The sequence below is a fragment of the Taudactylus pleione genome, unplaced genomic scaffold, assembly GCF_031769625.1.
Source record: "Taudactylus pleione unplaced genomic scaffold, aTauple2 ptg000316l, whole genome shotgun sequence".
Lineage (NCBI taxonomy): Eukaryota > Metazoa > Chordata > Amphibia > Anura > Myobatrachidae > Taudactylus > Taudactylus pleione.
Genome location: NW_028284717.1, coordinates 9,846,944 through 9,870,549, shown reverse-complemented (window position 1 = coordinate 9,870,549; position 23,606 = coordinate 9,846,944). Strand labels below are relative to the sequence as shown.

General features: G+C 47.6%; 1 protein-coding gene across 1 annotated transcript in view; it reads left to right on the top strand.

Annotated features, from left to right (window-relative positions):
- Nucleotides 1-23,606, top strand: part of LOC148510563 (stomatin-like) — a 37,106-nt gene that overhangs the window by 9,753 nt on the left and 3,747 nt on the right. The window contains exons 4-6 of the mRNA XM_088442726.1: nucleotides 8,546-8,628; nucleotides 12,395-12,598; nucleotides 14,299-14,433. Coding sequence (XP_088298852.1) covers nucleotides 8,546-8,628; nucleotides 12,395-12,598; nucleotides 14,299-14,433 — 422 coding nt within the window. The remainder of the gene's footprint in view (nucleotides 1-8,545; nucleotides 8,629-12,394; nucleotides 12,599-14,298; nucleotides 14,434-23,606) is intronic.

Here is a 23,606-nt window from a genome sequence, read left to right as displayed (position 1 = left end):
TTTTTTGTTTGAAGAAGATGCTGGATGCCTACTTGGACAAGAGGAGATGTCAGATATTGTAGGGGAGTATGTGTGAGTGTCTATGTTTGTGATAAATGTACACTTTCACAGTGCGTGAGTGTTGTCTTTATTTTAACATTTCTTTTACAAGTGAACTAGAGGTGCCCGGGGTGTGGTTTAACAGATAGACAGAGTGACCGGACGCCTTTCGTCTAGGCCGGCCCTGGTCACGGGTTAGCGCTTTCGGACTCCCACTCACCATCAGTGGCCGCCTGTCACTGACTCCGCCCACTGCGCCGTGGGCGTTTACTGAAGCTGCCACCACCAAGCTCCTTTCAGCGGCGCTTGGAACCGCTTTTTACGTACACTCAGGCTCCTACCTCGGCACCTGGAACCGCTTCTGCTGCGTATGCATTTGACTAGCTATGGCCACACCCCCTGATTGGTGTCGGCTGATTCCTCCTGATCCCTCGCAATGGACCAGGTGTGCACGGTAGCTTGGCAGAGGGCTTGAACTTGGAGACGCAGAGCTCTTACCCAGAACGGTAGGAGAACGGAATAGAGTTTGGCGCAATTCTGTTGGTCGAAGGGTACAGATGTAATCGAAGTAAAGGCAAAAAGGTGTTTATTGCTCAAAGTCTTAAAGAAGACTCGTCCCTTCCGAATGAAGGGGAATAATCAGCATACAGGAAATCTTATCAGTCAGCAGTTCTTCTCCTCAAAGAATTTATAGGGTTGTACAATATTACCAGGCACGAAGCCTTCTTTTATGCTACTTCAATACACATTACCACAGGGGGTAAGTCCGCCCTGGGTTCCTTCTAGCCAATCATGCTAGCTCACAAAATATAAATAAATAAATAAACACATCTTACATTTTAAAGATACTAACCTAATTTCCTCTTCACCATCCCAAATCAGTTGGCTTCCTAAAGCATAAACTGAGTTAGCATATACTGTCTCTCAAAAGGTAAATATAATGCAAATTTCAAGGGCATTCGTCCTTTCGTATGTCTATGACTAAACCAGTTTGGGCTTTCTGAGTCTTAACACTTTCTAAGTTTTTACACAAAATAGAAGTTTCCTAAACACTAACAACTTGATTTCCCCAAACTTGCAGGGGTATAGTACACACAGACACAGAGGATACCTCTGCATTGCATTTCAATGAAAGTGCTGTAAACAAAGGTTTGGTCACTACATCGGGATAATTAACATGTCACTAGGAGGTGAGAATGTCTCAAAACCATTTTACTTAAATGTTACAGCCTTCTAAAACAAAACAACTTATACATTTCTTATAACAACTGCGCACAGCACATTGAACATGTCATATTCAAACACATTACATATACATTTGCAGTACATGGCGCAATGCGCCTAAAGGTCCTTTCACAAATGGTGCCGCGGCATGAGGGTTAATTTCTTCAGTGCCGGGGCAGCCTTTTTAATCATGTGTGGTTGGCCTCCGGCCACACTTCTCCCCCCCCCCACCTGAAGCGGGCCACCAGAGGGCCATGTCCCAACGATTTTTCTCCTGGTCCGGCAGTCTCTTGGGGGGTTAAGGGCTGCTACCTGAGGGGCTTTGGCTCTGGCCTAGATAGTTCATCCACATTGCAATGGGCCTTTCCTTGTCGGTGCACAATGTCCAAATAGTCACACTGAAGTCCAAGGCTCCACCGCAATAGTCTGTCAGTTTCCCCTGTGGGGGGCCAGTTGCACACATACTGCTGAAGGTGGTCTAATGCCCAAGCAATTGCTAACCACTGTGTTTCAATTGTGGGATACCTCACCTCCCACCGTAGCAGTATCCTGCTCAAACAAGCCAAAGGGTGCTCCTGCCAATATGGCTCCTCCTGGCTCCGCACTGCTCCCAGTCCATGCAATGATGCATTAGTTCGTACCACAATGTCCTGGTCCTGTATTTGCACCATCTGCACTGAAGATAGTACCAGAGCCTTCTTCAAAGACTGGAATGCCAACTCACAAGTGGGTATCCAGTCCACTGACTTGGGAAGTCCCTCCCTAATTCAACTCTGCAAGGGTTGTCACTGTCAGGGACAACTCGTCCGTAGGGCCTTACAGTTTCTAAAGTCAGTACCTGTCTTGGGGTTGTGTGCAGACAGTCTATGGTTGCCCCCACCCCCACTGGTCTGGGCCTACCACTGTCTCCCCCCACACTATACCCTGGGTACTGCACCTCTGTCATCTCCATCTGGCATCTGTCTGTACTACCTGTCAGACCTGTCCTGCCATCCTCCTCCAATGACCTATGACTAGGGGAACCTACCCTGTCACCTAGGCCTTCTCTCACCACCTCGTCTGCTACCTGCTCCACAGTGATGGCGGACAAATCACCAGCCTCTGAGCCCTGTGTGGCATCCACCATAGTTAAGCTGCGTGTCTTCCCCGATCTACTTGGCATAAGCAGGGGACCTTGCTCCCTAACTGGCCTATCCCCTTCTACCTTCCTGGCTACCCTGTATCTTTACCCTTCCTGCCAGATCACACTCACGGCCACCATCCCTGAAAGGCCGCTGCCAGTGTGGCACGATATGCCTTCCAGAGATGGGTCAACAAGCTGAGCTGCCCTGAACTCCTGTCTGTGGCCCTCACTTGCTTCTAAGTAGGGACAGTCTACAGGGGGGTATGGTTTGGGATCGCTAGGGTCAGTCTGGTTGAGGTCAGTCAAAGGGAAGTCAGTGTGGTCACTCATACTCACTGCCGGAGATGGCAATCCACTAGGGACACAAGCATCACTGGGCACCCCCACAGGATGCAACGATCTGGAACCAACATACTCTGCATTGCTAGGGGACGTAGGCATACCAGAGGCAAAAGGCATGCTGGGTAGTCATGCTGATCTAGCCACTGTCATCTTTCCCTCTGGGCTGGTTGATGCTTTGGTAGGTTGTGCTGGCAGTTGTCTAGCCGCTGTGGTCTTTTCCTCTGGGCTGAGTTGCTCTGGTACAGATGTTGTAGACTGTGATCTGGAAACTTGACTCCAGACAATGGCGTCAGCAAACATGGTAAAGATTCCACCACCAAGATCATTCCCCAGGACCACATCGGTTAGAAGGTCATCCATGACGGCAACATCCCTCAACTCTGGGCCAGCTCCCCAGTCCAGGTAGACTCTTGCCACAGGTACCTCTTGCTCCATTCCGCCTGCCACGGTCACTTTGGCAGTGCAACCTGGCAGTACTGTGGCAGGATCAATTAGGCAGGGGCTCACCACAGTGATTGAAGCCCCATAGACTCTTAATCCTTGTCCCTGCAGGGGCCCCACTTGGACCATCTGCAGGTGCTGCAACATATTTTGGGGTGGCCCCTTGGCCATGCAAGTGACTCTCTACGTAGAGTTCACCTAATTCTTCACACACTCCATTGGACTGGCTGGAGTAGGAACAGTCTCTTTGGGTTCACCTCCCCGGGTCAGGCAAGCAAGCCAAGCTCCAGCACTTGGATTTGGGGCATGAGCCTGGGGTGCTTGGGGTGTGGGACAGTTCATCCTCAGATGTCCGATTTTCCCACAGCTGTAGCACTTCTTGTCCAGTCGGGGCCCCGGTGCTCTCTGATGATTTGCAGGGACAGGGCGGGATGGTTGCTGACCAAGAGCACCCGGGTTGGAGGATGCTCACTTTGGGGGGTGATGAGCAGAAGAGGGGTGTTCCCCTGGTTGTACAGTCCATTGGGGCTGGCTGCTAGTCAGGGGCTTCTTGTGGCTGAAATGCCACATACTTGTCTGCTAACTGGGCCACGATCTTCAAGCTGGGTGGCTCCCGGTCTAGCACCCACTACTTCACCTCTAAGGCGCACCTGCGGTAGAACTGCTCTTGACACAGCAGATCAATCAGTGCATCCCAGGTAGTGGCACCAGATCCCTTCACCCACTTCATCACGTACTGCCTCAGCTGGGTGGCGAACTTCTCATGGGTTCTTGGGCAAGTCCCGGAACTTTTTCCTGTAGGATTCAGGAGTGACAAAGTACCGCTGTAGGAGGGCCCTTACAACTTCGTCATAGTCACCGCAGTCCTCGGTGGCCACTCCTCGATTGGCCTCCAGGGCATCTCCCTGCAGTGTGGGCACTAGGTGTCTAACCGACTCCTGCTTGGGTAAATCGTGTAGTTTACAAGTCTTTTCAAATACTTGCAAATGTCCATCAATGTCCCCATCACTGTCAGCAAACTTGGCAAACTATATACAATCTGATCCCGGTACAGCAGTGTGCAGTGGTGCTCGGGGTACCACAGCCGGTGGTGCCCGCTCGTCATGCCACATCCGAATGATGAGCATATGTTCCTGCTCCGTTGCCCTTTCTCCCAATTCCGCTAGCCGATTCACTAGGGTATCCATTAGTTGGGAATCCTGCCCTGCTGGGGAATGCTGGGAAACATAACTGCTGCGAGAGGGGACGGGACTTGTTGCTCTCACCACGTTCTGAGGGGCGTCCATTGTTACGCCACCCGCACTTTCCACCTCCGTCTGATGCAACTCCATTTCGCTTTAATCAGTCATCCTGCGCGTTCTCCTGAACTGCAGTTACTCCTCTCCTGAGTAACTCGGCTTCTCCCATCGGGTGACTAAAAAGCCACCTGGGATTATCCCACTGCTATGCCACCAATTTCTGTGACCGGATGGCTTCTAGCCCAGACTCCCGATCACAGGTTGGGGGGTTGATCCCCACTTGACCTTGGGGCATCAGGGATTCCCGCTTCCCGTCAGTGACCGCCTGTCACTGACTCCGCCCACTGCGCTGTGGGCGTAACGATGCTGCCACCACCAAGCTCCTTACAGCGGCGCTTGGAAACACTTTTTACGTACACTCAGGCTCCTACCTCGGCACCTGGAACCGCTTCTGCTGCGTATGCGTTTGACTAGCTGCGGCCACACCCCCTGATTGGTGTCGGCTGATTCCTCCTGTTCCCTCGCAATGGACCAGGTGTGCACGGTAGCTTGGCAGAGGGCTTGAACTTGGAGTTGCGGAGCTCTTACCCAGAACAGTAGGAGAACGGAATAGCGTTTGGCGCAAATCTGTTGGTCGCAGTGTACAGATGTAATCGAAGTAAAGGCAAAAAGGTGTTTATTGCTCAAAGTCTTAAAGAAGACTCGTCCCTTCCGAATGAAGGGGAATAATCAGCGTACAGGAAATCTTATCAGTCAGCAGTACTTCTCCTCAAAGAATTTACAGGGTTGTACAATATTACCAGGCACGAAGCCTTCTTTTATGCTACTTCATACACATTACCACAGGGGGTAAGTCCGCCCTGAGTTCCTTCTAGCCAATCATGCTAGCTCACAAAATATAAATAAATAAACACATCTTACATTTTAAAGATACTAAAATAATTTCCTCTTCATCCAAAATCAGTTGGTTTCTTAAAGCATAAACTGAGTTAGCGTATACTGTCTCTCAAAAGGTAAATATAATGCAAATTTCAAGGGCATTCGTCCTTTTCGGATGTCTATGACTAAACCAGTTTGGGCTTTCTGAGTCTTAGCACCTTCTTACACAAAATAGAAGCTTCCTAAACACAAACAACTTGCTTTCCCCAAACTTGCAGGGGTATTGTACACAGAGACACAGAGGAGACCTCTGCATTGCATTTCAATGAAAGTGCTGTAAATAAAGGTTTGGTCACTACATCAGGATAATTAACATATCACTAGGAGGTGAGAATGTTTCAAAACCATTTGACTTAAATGTTACAGCCTTCTAAAACAAAACAACTTATACATTCCTTATAAGTGCATAGGCTAAACATTTATAAGTACTATTCCACAACTGCGCACAGCACATTGAATGACATGATCAAACACATTACATATACATTCGCAGTACATGGCGCACTGCGCCTAAAGGTCCTTTCACAAATGGTGCCGCGGCATGAGGGTTAATCTCTTCAGTGCCGGGGCAGCCATTTTAATCACGTGTGGTCGGCCTCCGGCCACAGACAGTAAAAAGGTAGACAATGTCTAGATAAACACCAGATGATAGATAGTCAATAGGTCGACTGGAACAAAAGGTCGACACACTAAAGGTTGATATGTAAGAAGGTCGACAGGTACAAATGGTCGACTGGGTCAAAAGGTCGCCATGATATATGGTTGACGCAAAAATGCTCGACACATTATTATTATTATTATTATTATTATTATTATTTTTAGCCCTAATCTTCACCCTAGCCCTAACCCTCCCTATGGTACCTAACCATAACCCTCCCTCCTGGTGCCTAACCGTCGGGGTAGGTGCCCGACCCTAACCATCCCTTCTAATGCCAAACCATAAACATCCGGTAAGTGCCTAACTCTAACCCTCCAGTAAGTGCCTAACTCTAACCCTCCAGTAAGTGCCTAACTCTAACCCTCCAGTAAGTGCCTAACCCTAACCCTCCAGTAAGTGCCTAACTCTAACCCTCCAGTAAGTGCCTAACCCTAACCCTCCAGTAAGTGCCTAACCCTAACCCTCCGGTAAGTGCCTAACTCTAACCCTCCAGTAAGTGCCTAACCCTAACCCTCCGGTAAGTGCCTAACCCTAACCCTCCGGTAAGTGCCTAACTCTAACCCTCCAGTAAGTGCCTAACTCTAACCCTCCAGTAAGTGCCTAACCCTAACCCTCCGGTACGTGCCTAACTCTAACCCTCCGGTAAGTGCCTAACCCTAACCCTCCGGTAAGTGCCTAACCCTAACCCTCCGGTAAGTGCCTAACTCTAAAAAGCATTTTTTTTGTGTAGTCCATTTTCATGCCAACATTTTGACCCTGTTGACCTTCTTACATGTCAACATTTAGTGGGTTGATCTTTTGTACTAGTCGACCTATTGACTGTCTAACATCTGGTGTCTATCTAGATATTGTCGACCTGTTTACTGTCTATAGTCCGGCACCCAGGTACCAGCAGGACCTTAATGCCCCACATGCTGGTACTTGTGGTTCTCCAAGTACCAACATGTGGGGAAGGCTTGCTGGGACATGTAGGATGACCGTAAAATACAATGTTATTATATCTTTTTTTACACACACTTTACACTATCAACCCAGCACCCACCGGCCAGGAGTATTGGGGTTACCCCCGGGCTATCAGCCTAGGCCTGGGGTGCCCTGGAGAGGGGGCCCCCTTTATTGGTGGGTCCCCACCTCCCCAGGGATCTCCGGCTTGGGCTGGCTAGCGATCAGGTGTAATGCTTTGGCTGGGGGACCTGGTGAAAGGGTTCCCCTAGCTGTGGCATTAGTGTCGTTTATGGTAAATACAGGGGACCCCCTACTCATTTTGTCCCCAAAACAAGGACCGACTTGCAGAGCCCTGTGCTGGTTGTGCTAAATACAGGGGACACCTACGTCTTTTGTCCCCCGTATTTACACAACCAAGACTGGCTCTGAAAAGTCTGGGGCTGGTTGTGATTTTAGGGGTAGGATCTCACGTCATGTTTTTTTAAATGTTAAAACTTTTGCAGCTTTTTACACACCAATGCATGCACGGATCTCACTGATCTGTGCATTGCATCTGTCAATCAGACCTGCTCATGCTAAAATCGAAAGCACGAAGCAGTTCTATTATTTTGGGGATTTGAAGTTCGATTTGGTGTTCCTGTTCAAATCGAATCTTAGTAAGTGGGATTTGTATGTTGATCTATGTAAAAGTTCCGATGTTTTTACGATGTTCAATTTTGATTGGGATTTGAGTGAAATTCGGTTTTATGTTCGATTTGACATTCGATTTTGGCTTTAGTAAATCTCCAATGTCAACATCGAATGGAAATCAAATCAAAATCGAATGGCAAATCGAACAGAGGGCCTGATTCAGATCTGCTCGTAAGCGGCCGCTCGCTCGCTCCGAGCGATGTTCGCACATCTGCGCATGTGTATGGGTCGTAATGCGCATGCGTCAACCAGTCATTGCGGTCAGAAATCATGCGCTCGCAAAACAGCGAGGGCCTGCTAATTTGAGTGACAGAATGAGGCGTTTGTGGGTGCTAACAGGGGAAGGTGCTTGAAAACGTGGAGTGGAGATCCGAACGCAGGCATGCCAAACGGTCAAAACGGGCGTTTTAAGGGTGTGCATAATTAACAAAGCAGCGTCATCGACCACGTCACTTGGTTGTCTTTTAGCCTGAACTGCTCGCAGTGATTGCGGGAAGTAAAACCTACCACAAGCACTGCGAGCAGTTCAGACGCCTTTCGATGTACTCGATTAATCTAATAAATAGCGGAGATGACGTATGATGCGAACGATCAGGGGGCGTCTTTACAAAATAGCGAGCGCATGTTTCGTTCGCTCGCTCAGACATAGAGGCGTCAACAGACCGCAAAGAGCGAGCGCTCAATTTAAATAGCCGGCCCCTTTTTCTGAACGACCGTTCGCAAATAGCGTCCGGCTCTGAATCAGGCCCAGAATCCAAAATGGATCTTTAGTAAATATACCCCCAGGACTGCTTCTATGACATGTGCATCATTTGTATATTGTATCGTATTTATTACATTGGTATGTGTGTGCATAAAAATATATCATCATTGTTTACACCTTCATTCACTGTTTTCTCTTTCCAGGGATTTTCTGGATTCTCCCGTGCACCGATGATTTTTGTCGACTTGATTTGAGAACTGTGTCATTTTCAGTCCCTCCCCAAGAAGTGAGTAATGATAAAATATATGTGAGCAATGCATTCCATGTGACTTCAAAATAAATAGAGAACAGTGCATTTTTGATTATACATCATGTGTATTTTCATACAGATATTTCATTTTCCACTAGGGCCCTTGGGCACTGCTTAAATTGCAGATAAAAAAAAAGTAGAATTTCTAGGTGTGATGTCCTAAGACAGGGGCTCATTCTGTATGCAGGGGCGCTGAGAGGGGGGGTCATCAGCCTCTCTCCCCAGCCCAACACACACGCTGTGTCCTGGGCTAGGGAGAGAGGCTGCTGTAGTAGTATTCAGTCCTCTCTCTTCCTGCATTATGTGTGTGCATGTCTTACAGCACCAGAGGACCAGGTAGAACGCAAAGCAGATAAAAGGAACTGTTTAAGCCTCAGAAAAGAGGTCACCATTGTTCAGTTCTGTATCCACTGTGGAAACTTTTTACCCCCTGTGTTCCTTACACACTGCTATATTGCTATAAAACAGGGTCGCAACATTGTATACACTGTTTGTCAGTGAACACAAATATATACGTTGTATAACATTACCCAATAAAGGTACTATTCAGCTATTCCAGTTCAGAAAAACACAGGTGGCTCAGCCCATTTAAACATTGTTTTCTGGGAATACATAAATTAGCCACTGCATTCATGCGCGCTGCAGGAGAGCCCTCTGCGTGTCTGGAGACTCGCTGTCTGCAGCACCTTAGACTTACTCAGAAGGCTGATGGCCGTCTGATCTGCGTTCTGGCTTTGTGCGTGAGCGGCGGATGTGAGATGCTTTCAGTGAGCGTATCTAAGCACTGGACGGCGTGGCTCATTAGCATATGCTCGTAATTGCGAATCTGTGAGAGGTCGCAGCTGTGATGGGATTTGTGCCCACATCTGAATTAGGCCCAGTACTGGGAGAGATAGAAACCTGTCAGTAAATTATACATTAGTCAGAACATATTTGATGTTTATGGATAGTAAATGTACTCAGAATATTAGATCTTCAGTGTTAATCTGTTAGTAAATTATAAATGGGTATGTATTAATGTCACATTAGAAGTTTAGCTCACGTAAGTTACTAGTCAGACTATTTGGTAGAGAAAGGATGGAGAGACAGCAAGGCAGGTTAATGGTTGTGTAGGGAGGAGAAACCAGTCAGAGCCATGAGGTAGAGATATATCAAACCTACAGCTGAGTGCAGCCGACGGGATGACACAATGTAACGATATGCTGCGCCGTCCCTGCAAACTGCACGATGCGGTGTACAACGGCGCACTGTATCTTTCCATGCTGAATTTAGCAGCATGGAGTCGTTCATCGTATCATCCCATCTGCTGTGCAGCACTGCAGATGGGGCAAAGCGAGGAATGACCCTCGGGCACGAGCGATCGAGGGGCGTACACACTATGCGATCTGCACCACATATAGTACAAGGGGTGGCATAGTGTGTACCCTGCTTTAGAGAGAGAGAGAGAGAGAGAAAGTGGCTCATATCAACCAATCAACTTCTAGCTATCATTTATTTAGCACATTCTATACAATGACAGTTAACAGCTGATTGGCTGCTAGGGGCAATTTCTCCACTTTTTCTCTCTTTAAAGCAGAGAATCCCAAACTCTGCCATTACAGTACAGGTTTTAAGGATATCCATGCTTGAGTCCAGATGGTTAAATCAAATTGACTAAGGTACTAATTAAGTCATCTGTGCTCAAGCATGGATATCCTTAAAACAGGGACTGTAATGGCAGAGTTTGGGAACCTCTGCTATAAGGTTTGATACATCTCGACCACAGAGTGTCTACAGTCTGCGTTATGAAGGAGCAGCAGATGCGTCTACAGGGATCTGAGATGGAGAATGTACCAATACTGCCTTGATTACATTTTGTTGGACTAGATAAGATATTATTGGACAAAAGTCCAGGAATGATGATGTTTGTCCATGAAAAATTACGTTTTGCCTCTTTCTGAGTCCCGTTTTTTGCCGGGAAAAATCCGAACTCGGCGTGGAAATCCGAACTAATCCGAACCTGCTCATCTCTAGTGTTTATGACTGTACGTATAGTAATAATCGCTGGCTGATAATGCAGAAAGCTACGGTCCTTGACTGCCATCTTCTGGTCACATAGTATATTACAGTCTTACCAGAAATACCAGAATTACATGTCTGCTCTCACTCCTACCCTAGGATTAACCAGCAGCAGATTCACTGCATGGTGCCCAATGAGCTTTGGAGCTGCTGTCACCCAGTGTGAAATGCAGAATTTCTAGAGGAGGGTTTCCAAATGCCTGATTTTAGAGGGAGTGTGGCCAGTCCATGAAGAGAGCATAATTATCACTTAACCAGCCTTAATATGCGTCATACAAAGTATATTGTGTGTCATAATTCCAGCATATACAGGACCAGTGATCACAGTAACCCATTATATGTGTCATACATAGTGTATTGTGTGTCATAATTCCAACATATACAGGACCAGTGATCACAGTAACCCATTATATGTGTCATACATAGTGTATTGTATGTCATAATTCCAGCCTATACAGGACCAGCGATCACAGTAACTCATTATATGCATCATACATATGTATTGTGTGTCATAATTCCAGCCTATACAGCGATCACAGTAACTCACTATATGTGTGATACAAAGTGTATTGTGTGTCATAATATTGGCATATACAGGACCAGTGATCACAGTAGCCCATTAGATGTGGCAGTAGGGCAATCCTGTCTGAGCTGAATGTTTTTATTTCAGATGTGGGCACCATTCCAGAGCATTGGGGCAAGACCGGGAGTCTGGGGGAGCAGCAGAAGAACCTAGCACTGCCCTGAACATATATGTACATATCGGTCTCCTTATGTACTGGATAGTGTATTATTATACAGTATTAATAGTTAACCCTATTGATGGTTATAACAGTGCACCCATAACAGTGTATGTTTTCCAGATCTCCTAGTTGGTGCACAGTTGTATTTATTACTGGCTGAGATATGTTAAAAGATCCACAGGTGGTGCTAATACTTCATTTTTGATACTGAGAAGAACATGCAGCACTAGTAACATTCTATTATATTACTATTTCTATCGTGGTCATGGTGTGGGCTGGGGAGGGGGTTTTCCAGGCAACTGGAACCCCCCTCCCCCGCCCCCTCTGGGTTTGCCTATGGTCACCGGTCCTGGTGTATTGGATTTCAGAGAATTTCTGAAGAGTAGAAGTTTGCATAAGCTGAAGGGAGGTGTTGTCCAGTGTGCTGGTGTTCCTAGTATGTAGGGACTAATTTTCTAATTCATTATCAGCATCAGTAGGCTTATTAGATTATTTTACTGAGTTTTAAAATGACAATAGGAATTAATCCTAAACAAGCCTGATCAATCGGTCAATGCTGCCAGTGATCGGTGGCTTTGACAAACCGACAATTTGGGGTAAATCTACCCCAAGAGAGGACCAATTACTCTGGGCTACAGCAAATCATTGCTTTTTACACCTCGTTATGAAATAAGCCTCAGTGTCTTTATTTTTACATAACATACACAAAAATATTTTCTACATATATTTTACAATCATGCACAGGAGTATCAATTATTTCCACACATGTTATTTCATATTCTTTTCAACATATTGGGGGGACATTTATGACAAGTGCTATGTTTGTCACTGTGAATTATGCAACAAATCTGCACTAGCCACAATTGCCACCCATTGTTCCTCCTCTAACTCACACAGTAAGATGGTGTGTTTAATGCAGGTGTATTGTATTTCCCTTGCAGGTTCTCACCAAGGACTCTGTAACCATCATGGTTGATGCTGTCGTCTTCTACCGTATTTTCAATCCAATTATTACAGTAGTTAAAGTGGACAACGCTAATCAAGCAACCCAAATGCTGGCTCAGACCACGCTAAGAAATATGCTGGGGACCAAGAGTCTGACGGAAATTCTGACAGATCGCGAAGAGATGGCTGACCAGATGGGTGTAAGTGCACCCATTTATTCCAAAGGACACTATATTAATAAATGAGTTAATGTAAGGAAACATTGCCATGATTGATTAAATAGACATAAAAGCCTATTCTCTTAATACATCCAAAGCCTTGCAGAATACCTTCACACAATAGTGCATACTCTATGGCTTCAGTGGTTTATGGTCTGGGTTGATCCAGAGGAAATCTGAAGATAATTTGTAGATTCTTCGATCACTAATTCTGATGACTAAAGCTGTGTTCACTTATTGAAACTTCATTTGACTGTCATGTGTGTTGATCATATTACAGCTTAATAAGGAATTGTGCTAAGCATATTGTATATTATCAGCACAATACACAGCATAGCAAACGGTCAGTACAAAGCCAAGTGATGACGAGGAGCAGACACTGGGATTTGAACTCCTGTTATTGCCAATGACTGGGCTGTGTCTCCCCCCTTTTTGAAATACCAGAATATATGTTTGTATTTGTAGTGAGAGAAGGGTGTCAGGCTATTAACTATAAAGGTTAAAGCCCTCTTCTATCCCTTTTTGCCAGTAATGAAAGGAATCGGTATGTAATCCTGGCGGCTGAATAGCCGCCGGATCAAATGCAGACAGTGGAAGACCGACGGTGCAAAATCCCGACTGGGGCTGGTAAGCACCCTAACCCTCCCCTCTCCCTACCCTAACCCTCCCTTAGTGGTGTCCAACCCTAAACTCACCCCCTAGTGCCTATCCCTAACCTCCCCCCGTTGGTGTCTAACCCTACTTCCCTTCCCGCACCCTAACCTCTCCCTAGTGGTGCCTAACCTTAACCCACCCCTTTCCCTAGCCTAGTCCTACCCCCTCCTGGGCAGGTGCCTAACTCTAAGTCCCCCCGGGGGTTCCTAAACCTAACCTTTCCCCCCTGCAGCTACAACCTAAAACACCCGGCTTACCTTCTCTTGGTATGCCTGGTGTCGGGATTTCGGCGTGGGGCTAATGATAGGCGTCGGGATTTCGATACCTATCTTTAGTCCCATGTCTGGCTTTCAGTGTCAGTAACCTGACTACAACCCCATCTAAATATATATAGTTTTGTATATGTATTGATGTGTTAGCTCAGGTCTTAAAAGTTGCCATATGGGTTTGCCAATATTTTCTGTACCTAGACCCCAAAAAGAGCTACCTTCATTTTACTTTGCGGTCTCTAGCCAACTGTTGCCACATAGACTGTTGGTGCCCATTGCTAGCACTAAACCTTGTGGAACTTCACATACTAGCTGTTGGCCACACTTTACTGAAAGTGATGGTCGGTTTGGATCATGATTCACCCAGATTGTAAAGGGTATTATTGGGAGATGGGCTAACATCAGGTGATTATGCTTTTTTTTGTAGACAAACTTTACAGGGGGCCATCTACCTACATTAGGAATGAGGAAGGTTCACTGCCCAGCTCCTCCAACAAGCTGGAGTCAACCTGATAGAGCTAGTTCCTGGTGCCCTCCCTACTTCACTACACATCACTGTGACTCTAGCCAACAGTAAAAGGAGGCCATTAGGAGGACAAGGGTGAGCTTGGCTAGTGTTGAGGTTGTGTTTGGCCACTTCTCACTGGTCAGCTTGCTAAAAGAGCTGATGGTATACTCAGTATCATGACAGCATTGTGCTTCAAAATAAAGAAATGTAGATGATTTATTATTGTAAGACTGTCACCCTTCTATCCTCAGAGAATCTTATATGATGCTACAAAAGAATGGGGAATTAAAGTGGAACGCGTGGAGATAAAGGATGTCAAGTTACCATCATCCTTGCAAAGAGCAATGGCTGCTGAAGCAGAAGCTTCTCGAGAAGCTAGGGCAAAGGTATAATTGAATTTTGTTCTCATATATTTAAGTGTGATTTACGGAAATTGATTTATTGTTAGAATAGTTTTATTGTAGTGGATGGCATCTGTCAGCCTATTTTTTATTGAATACAGTTGAATATTTTTACGTAAAACAGCTCAGCTGTAACTTATACCGTAGTTCTATTTACCAGGAAAACAGAGGTAGATTTGAATTTCGGCTGCGTAGGGCTGTAGTGGAGACCGATAGAGGGCCTGATTCACTACGGATCGCAAATGCGATTGCGGCTGCGATTACGCACGTAGTCTGGCTGCGATGATATGCATTGCGATCGCTATGCCGTCGTAGCACTACATAAGGACGCCCACCTTACCTTAAACGCATCCGTAATGTTTAGCAAGACTGCTAAACCATCGGAAACATTGAGTACAATCGGAGACTCACTCACACTTGCACAAGGTCAGCCCTTTCTCAGAAATTGCTAACTTCATCGCACGCAGTGAGTACTCGCAGTGGATAATTTATGCACACCCCTGCAACGGCGTTCGAATGCACTAACACGCCTGCATTTCTCCGACCACCCCCCCGTCACCACCCCCATACGGCACTTCCTGTCAATCACTCTGCAATGGGTCTGTGTAGTCTTTGCCGATCGCAGTGGCTGGTTTGCGCATGCGCAATGCATACACAGAACGCAACAATCGGCCGATTGCATGCGTAATCGCAGTTGGGATCCGTAGTGAATCATGCAAAGAGTCTTACTCCACCCAAAGTAGAAGTGTGAAGAGAGAGAAGCAGAAGGGAGTGAAGGGTGTTTTGCAGGAGCTGCTGAAGAAAGGGGAAGGTCTGTGTATAGCCTCCATGCGATCCCCCCCCCCCTCGTCCTCACATTTCCTCTAGACTTTGCCACACATTTTCCCGGGGGTTTCTGTAGTGGGCATGCTCAGATCTCTGGAAACATGGCACTTGTGCCACTGTGTTATGTTCCCGGTGATATCTACAACGCAGATGGAGAGGTAAGTATTGTGAATGGGTGCAGGGTGTACCCATTATAGATATACCCATGGTGTTTAGGACAAGAGGGTGGTGGACTGTAGTGACTTGCTGGAGAGGTCAGGAGATGTCACTGTGAGTAGATCACTGGTCACTTTAGGTTAGGAAGCGCAGGCTTGGTGGACTGTAGAGGGAAGAAGCCTGATAGCAGAGGGTTAAGAAGAAATGAGTGGGGAGAAAATGGGTCAGGTGGTTGTACATAAGCTGCTCAACTAATTCAGAACCAAAGGAGTGGTGAGGAGATAAACTGGGTGGTAGCTAGTAAGAGAGGCAGGGTCACTACTTTTTCCCCTGCCAAACTTACGGTCACTGACAGGCTCGGCCGGGGGTCCGCTCCTACCACTGTGCAGCGGGCGCAACAATCGGCCGATTGCGTGCGTAATTGCAATTGCGATGGTTAATGAATCCACCCCCGAGTTCTCTACACAGGACTAAAATTATGCTGATCCTCTAGTGCTGACAGCTGCCCAGCAATTTACAGAGTGCTACTGACACAAGAACCTGCCAAGTAGTTGGTAGCACTACAGAACAGTTCATGGGAGCTGATTCTAAACTGGGAGCAAAAAAAGTAAGTAACTTTGCACCTGGAACAAACCATGTTGCAATGCAAGGGGTGCAAATGCATTAACTATTTTAGCATGCAGGCTAAATTAAATGCTGGCTGCTTTTGCATGTAGCCCACAAATACTGGACATCTTTTTTTACACTGCAAGTCAGTCTTGAATTTGGACACACCTCTCACATGTAATACCCCGTTCAGACTAGCAGCAGAATCATCTGACCAGGACCCATTTACAGCATAGGAAGAGCCGGTGCTTGGAGATGATCTATTCTAGAGATGAGCGGTTCGGATTCTGTGGAATCCGAACCGCTCCGAACATTGGGGATCCGAGACCATCGGGTGTTCCCTGCCTGACTCGGATCCCCGTTCGAGGCCGAGCCGCAGCCTCCTAATGTCGGATTCTCGCGAGAGAATCCGACGTCAGGGCTCCTCTAGTGTAGAGCAGACCGCTGAGATAGCGGTCTGCCCTACAGAGACACAAACACACAGCCGCCAGCAGCAGCTGTGTGTTTGTAATAGCAGCCAATGAGAGTCACACAGACTCTCATTGGCTGCTGTACGGAGGGAGCCGGTTGGAGCTCACTCATGAGCTCCATCTTCCGGCTTCCTCCGCACGTTATACAGCAGAGCAGAGCGGACGGCGGCGGGAGCGGGGATTCAGGTAAGTTTTTTTTTTTTATGTGTGTGTGTGTAAGGGGGCATTAGTGGGGGGCATACTACTACTGGGAACCTGCTAAGTGGGGGCCTGCTAATGGGGGGCATACTACTACTGGGGGCCTGCTAAGTGGGGGCCTGCTAAGGGGGGGCACTACTACTACTGGGGGGCCTCCCTTCTTGTAGCCTAACACTAACCCTCCCCACCCCACACCCTAACCCTCCCCGTTAGTGCCTAAACCTAAGTTTCCCCTTCGTGTCTAAACCTAACCCTCCCCCCTTAGTGCCTATCCCTAACCCCCCCCCAGTGGTGCCTAACTCTAACCCCTCCAGGGGTGCCTAACCCTAACCTCACCCCTCTAACCCCACTATGCTGCCTAAACCTAACACCCCCCCCACACCCCCTCCCCTCGCGGCTAACAGCTAAGACGCCCCTGCCCTACCTAGTTCGGGATGGCGTCTAACGGAATTAAGATAGGCATCAGTATTTCAACGCCTATCTTAAGTCCCGTGTCGGGCTTCCACCGTTGGGATTTAGGCTGGCGGCCTTTCGTCCGCTGGTCTGCTAACTACATCCCAGGTAGAATATGTAACAAGTTTATACAGTCCTTCTAGCTAAGGGGAGAGGAGTGTTATAAAATAATTTTTGGGTGGAGTTCTTATCTCATTCACCCACATCAGAGCATGATTAGGAAAATCCTGTAATAACAACCTGTAGGAGGCACTTGAATGCAATAGAAACTCTGCTCGTCTTTTACCATGCATTATAATTAGGGATGTGCAGGATCGGATATCCGATCCTGCACATCCCTAATTATAATATAATAAAACAAAACAAAATACATTTTGCACATTAGTACTATACCTTTTCATGCAAGTGTATGATTTAATAAATTGCTGCAGAAAAATAACAGAAATTTCATATCCCTCTGCTGCATGTTGGGCAATTAAACTGAGTAAATAGAGTCAATGGTTTAATATTTGTGCAGGGGATGACCTTGTGCTTTGCAGAGTGAGAACAATGAGTTCCTGTTAGGGAAGCGTTGCTATTAGATGAATATGCATAGCTGAGCATTGTGCAATTATAAACTTTACAATACATCTGTGCATATTGCACCATAATATAATATAATATAACCCTCCCATCAATGTAATACATACTTGCCAACTCTCCCTGATTGTCAGGGAAACTGCCTGAACTAGCAGCAATCTCCCTGACTCCCTGAAGAGTCTAGGGGCTCTATTTATTAACATTATTTTTACTAAAATAAAGTGAAAAAGGGTGTTTTCACATCCTTTTCACATTATTAAACTTCTATCGTCAGATGATAGATGTGACCCATAAACTTAAACTAAACATAACTAAAATAAACACAGGAGACCAAGTTATGCCGTTTAAATTAATTGGTCAGCTTTATTCGGTTACAAAGGTAGACATGGTGGCAGGAGAAAGAACGGCAACTAACCCGCGTCCACTTGTCTTAGGCTGGAAGTAAATCACAACTTGTGAGGGCCAACTATCCCAGACAAGGGTAGGGTGATCTTCAAAACTTGCAAAGGGCCAACTATCCCTTTCAGAGCAAGTGATGCGGCCCCAACACCCATGCCAATGCACCATTCATCCTGCTCGGTCGAGAGGTGCCGCTGACCCCAATAGGGTGAAATCAGCCTATCAGTGCATTGAAGGGGTGCGCACCGCTATTACTGCTGCAAGATGGACACTTCAATATTGCCGGTCTTTCCCTGCCAATGAAATAAAGCCGACACAAGACACAAGAGGGTAGGGAGGGTGGGAGATCAATTCAAAAGAGGCAGATTTAACCACAGTAGATTCTCTACACCCTCTCACTAACTCCGTCCCTAACCTAACGTCCTATCGCATCTGCCTATAACTGTAAACAAACATTTTTAACTTTATTAACCCCCTCTATCCCTGACTAGAAGTTTATGTGCCGTCGGCTCTATTCCTAACCTCCGTTATATTAAACTTCTATCGTCAGATGATAGATGTGACCCATAAACTTAAACTAAACATAACTAAAATAAACACAGGAGACCAAGTTATGCCGTTTAAATTAATTGGTCAGCTTTATTTGGTTACAAAGGTAGACATGGTGGCAGGAGAAAGAACGGCAACTAACCCGCGTCCACTTGTCTTAGGCTGGAAGTAAATCACAACTTGTGAGGGCCAACTATCCCAGACAAGGGTAGGGTGATCTTAAAAACTTGCAAAGGGCCAACTATCCCTTTCAGAGCAAGTGATGCGGCCCCAACACCCATGCCAATGCACCATTCATCCTGCTCGGTCGAGAGGTGCCGCTGACCCCAATAGGGTGAAATCAGCCTATCAGTGCATTGAAGGGGTGCGCACCGCTATTACTGCTGCAAGATGGACACTTCAATATTGCTGGTCTTTCCCGCCACAGCGGCTCTCAGGAGAGAAGCAGCCCGCCACCATGCTAACAAACCAAACCCTTAAAAACTGCAAAAATATCTTCTAGAAACAAAAAATTTCCCTCCTCAGTAAGATGAACTCCATCCCTGCGGAAAAGGTGGGCATCCTGAATCCGAATTAAAGGATGGTGCACCACCAACCCTCCCAATTCCAGCACGTGCCTAGCCACCCATTTGTTAACCTTCCTCCTGGACCTGTCCAAAGCCACACTATTATAGCAATATCGCCATGAAAGCCTGGCGATGATAGGGGACCACACCAAAAGGCAGTTAGGCAATAACCGAACCACCTCTCTCAAGTCACGAACAATCGCATCGCGCAATTCTAAGGAAGTTTGCTGGCCCAAATCATTGCCCCCGAGATGTATAATTAACACTAAAGGGGAACCAAATTCAGTTACTGACCTGTGCAAATTGCGCAACAAAGCTTCCCAAAGCATGCCCCTCTGCCCCAACCACCTAACACTCTCCCAACGTGGGAACACGGAGGCATCTACAGCAAAGCGCGACTGCTCAGCCCAAAAAATAAAAGAGTGACCAATGAACCAAATGGGCCTAGCGTCCTGGACACCTGCAAATATACAGAAATAAAATATATAAGTATATATTATGCAGCATGTAAATCACAAAGGAGGAGTGGGAGGGTGGGAGGGGGGGAGGAAGACTTGACCCGAGGTGAAAACCTACAAAAAACCTGCTGGATCTTTTCTATATTTCATTCGTTCACATTAATATTATATTAAGCTAAACGATCAATGTCCAAAGCAGGGCAAAAAACAGGGCAAAATCTCTCGGGACCCCCACCGGAAAGGCAGCGAGTTGGCCAAGGCACTCAAGTCCAAACGAATAAAGTATAACAATTTATGATTCCAGACGAACATAACTTCTGTAAGCATTGGACTTCCATCTTCCGAGAGCCTGGATCTCCTGTGAAGAAAGACCCGAGGAGGCCGCAAAAGTGGCGGCCCCTATTCTAAAAGAATGGGTGCCGTAATCCGAAGGGGAAAGCCAGAGGTGCCGTATGCAGCGATGGAAGACCGATCTAAATTGGAATTTAGTCAAAGGACTTCCGTCCTCGTGCATAAGCCAAGCCCACGGCCGCATTGGCCTGCAAAGAGTATATTGGGAGGCCAAGTGAACCGGACAAATCCCGTCATCAGGACAGGACTTCAGGGACACCCAGCGACCTCTACCCATCTGATCGGTCTTGGAACGCCGAATACGGCACAACAGCGTATCACGCTGCAAAATGTGACAACGAAGCAGAGGGGGCTGAGCGCGGCGCGAAGACGCTACCAGGTCGCTGATGCGAAAAGCCCCATGAAAGGCCATCGCAAAAGCGAGGCGGAATAACAGAACCTCGAATTGCGAAGAACAAATGCCCGTCAAACTTTCACCTAGACGTGCTAACAAATCAGGACCAATAGGACGACGCTGGTCATCCGTGGCAGGCCTGACGCGAGACCAACCCCTAAGGGCCCTTTGTATTAAAAAACCCTTAGTTATGTCCCTACGCCCCGCTAGGCGCAAAAAGAACGAAATCCCAGCAAGCCTCTGGGCAACATAAGCCCGCGACCTGCCGGAATCGAACAAGAAACAAACAAAAGCAACCATATTAGTATCACGAGAGCTACCTGACGAACTCCGTCCTTGCAAAAACTCCTCCCACTGTTGCCAAGATGTCTGGTAGGCCGTCAATGTCCGTGGGGCCACGGACCGACGTGCGAGATCTTCCATTCTGGTTTGATGATCTGCCAACAATGAAATGGACAAAGCTCACCTTTTAATGCCGCGTACGGGGCCAATTCGCGGAACCTTCGCCAATCCTGTCTGGAGAGCGCATCAGCAATGGAATTATCAGTACCCGGCACATGACGAGCTGTGAACAATATGTTAAACTGCAAAGCGCGCAGAACCAGCCAAGCAAGAAGCCGGACGATCTTTGGTTATTGATCGCATGTACTACCCCCAGGTTATCGCACCAAAAAACTATGGAACGGTCGCGCAACCGCTGACACCATAGCTCTAATGCCACCACTATGGGAAACAGCTCCAGTAGTAGCAAGTTCTTGGTCAATCCTGCCTGTACCCATTCCGCCGGCCAAACTGAAAAACACCAATCTCCTCCCAAAAAAGATCCGAAACCTGATGATCCAGCAGCATCCGTGAAGAGCTGCAGGCAAGCATTAGGCTGAGGATCCGCAGGCCAGACGCGCACTCCATTAAAATCGACCAAAAATGCGTCCCAAACCGCCAGGTCCAGCTTTAGTTCAGACGACAGTCGCAGAAAATAGTGCGGGTGACGCAGCCCTACCAAAGCCCTCTGTAGCTTCCGACAGAAAATCTTCCCCATCGGGATAACTCGACACGCGAAGTTAAACAGCCCGAGCAGGGATTGACCATGACGAAGAGTTACTTTTCCTCCTGCCAACGCTAGGAGGATAGTATCCTGCAAACGACGAATCTTGTCCGGCGGCAACCGGCAAAGACCCTCCAAGGTATCAATTTCAATACCCAAGAAAACCAGCTTAGTGGCTGGGCCCTCAGTTTTATCGTGTGCAATAGGTACTCCAAATTCAGAGAAGAGTGCTTGCACTGAAAAAAGGAGACGATTGCAGCGACGCAAACCAGCTGGACCTACGCACAAGAAGTCGTCCAAGTAATGGGCTATGCTCGTCTCCCCAGACCCCACCGCGACACACCAATGGAGAAAGGAACTGAAACGCTCGAAGAACGCGCAGGAAATAGAACAACCCATCGGAAGACATTTGTCCAGGTAATAGCCATCCGTCAACCGAAACCCCATGAAGCGAAATGATTCAGGGTGCAGGGGCAACAATCTGAAGGCGGACTCAATGTCCACTTTCGCCATGAAAGAACCCGGACCCGCTGCGCGAACCAATGCTAACGCAGATTCGAATGACTGGTACTGTACGCGGCAGACCTCAACATCTATGGCGTCGTTAACCGACGTGCCTGACGGATGTGACAGGTGCTGAATTAAACGGTAACTCCCGGGGGCCTTCTTGGGGACAACACCCACAGGGGAAAGGACCAGATCGGGTATCGGAGGCTGTCCAATCATGCGACCCAGCCCGACTTCCTTCATAACCTTATCCTTTAGCACGTGAGGTAAATCGCAGGCCGAGCGTAAATTCCTAGGGGACCCGGAACTGACAGGCCATATTATTGGAAGCGAAAATCCCTCTGCAAAACCCTTACGCAAAAAGGCGGCGTCGCCCCGCACAGAATACCAGTCTAACCATTTTGCCATGGCATCCAGACGAATGGGAGTTGACGCTTTACTTCGAAGTCCCGGCCCCTGACCGTTTGGCAGAGGGTGCTGCAGCGGAGGCCTGAGCTCCTCCTGGACCGCGGGAGCAGTCCTTACTGGGGTGTGACGCGCCGCAGCGGAGGCACTGGTGTCAAAAGCGACACCTGTTACCAAGGGTACAATTCCCATTGTTGTATGCGTAACACTTCCGCTTGTTTTGCCCTCCATTGGCTGTCCTTGGTGCCGAGGGGGACGAGGGTTGAACTGGCCGCCCAGGGGACTGATCAGCAAGGACGCGTGTAGGCTGTGTCACCTCCATCCACACTTCAACATCTTTACAACCCAATTCCATGACCTTAACCCGATCTTGCTTCCGACGAAACTCTTCATCGTATTGGCGCCACGCCGTACTGCGTGAGGCCTTGAATAGGCCATGTATCAGGTGTAAATATCGTATAACATTAAGGTACTCGGAAGGCCTGGTTTTTAGATAGCAAGTTGAGAACACGCAGAACCCAGATAGCCAATTCGTGTAAGACTTAAAGGCCTCCAGACCAATACCCCCTTTTGCCTTTGCGGTCGCAGCAGCTTTCTTCGCCATAGCTGTAAGGGTGAACATATCTACGTAGCGCCCTTTTTTGATCCGCTGCTTAACCCTGGTACGCATACCTCGAGTGACAGCGGTATTAGCGCAGTGTACAACATCCTCCGGACCTACTCCGCGATCTACACTGGTACTACTGCCAGAGGACCGTTCGCTAGAATGCCTATGACGACGTGAGCGACGTCTGCGAGACCTCCTTGCCCTTTTGTGCCTAGCCTTCTGCGAACTATCGCTTGAAGAGGAGGAGGAAATGGAAGTAGACCCGCAGTCAGATGTACTGTCACACTCACCAGAAGCACTGGCAAGGGCATTGGTAACTCCAGCGCCTGCGTTAGCTCCGACTTCCGCCGTCGCACTTCTGGTCGGGGCTGCGACCACTGTTAACTCCTCCAGACTGTCGTCTGTAAAAGAAGAGACTGAGGCGGCATCGTGCGCATTGTCTGTGTCCGTAGCCTGAGTGGGCTGTGGAAGGGAGATGGCAGAGGGAGAGAAAGAAACGGAAGGAGCTGCGGGCATGGGAGCGAGGGAAAGACCGCAAATCCTGCCTAATTGCTGCACCAGAGGGCCAAGCTGCGTCTGCATGGCGGACG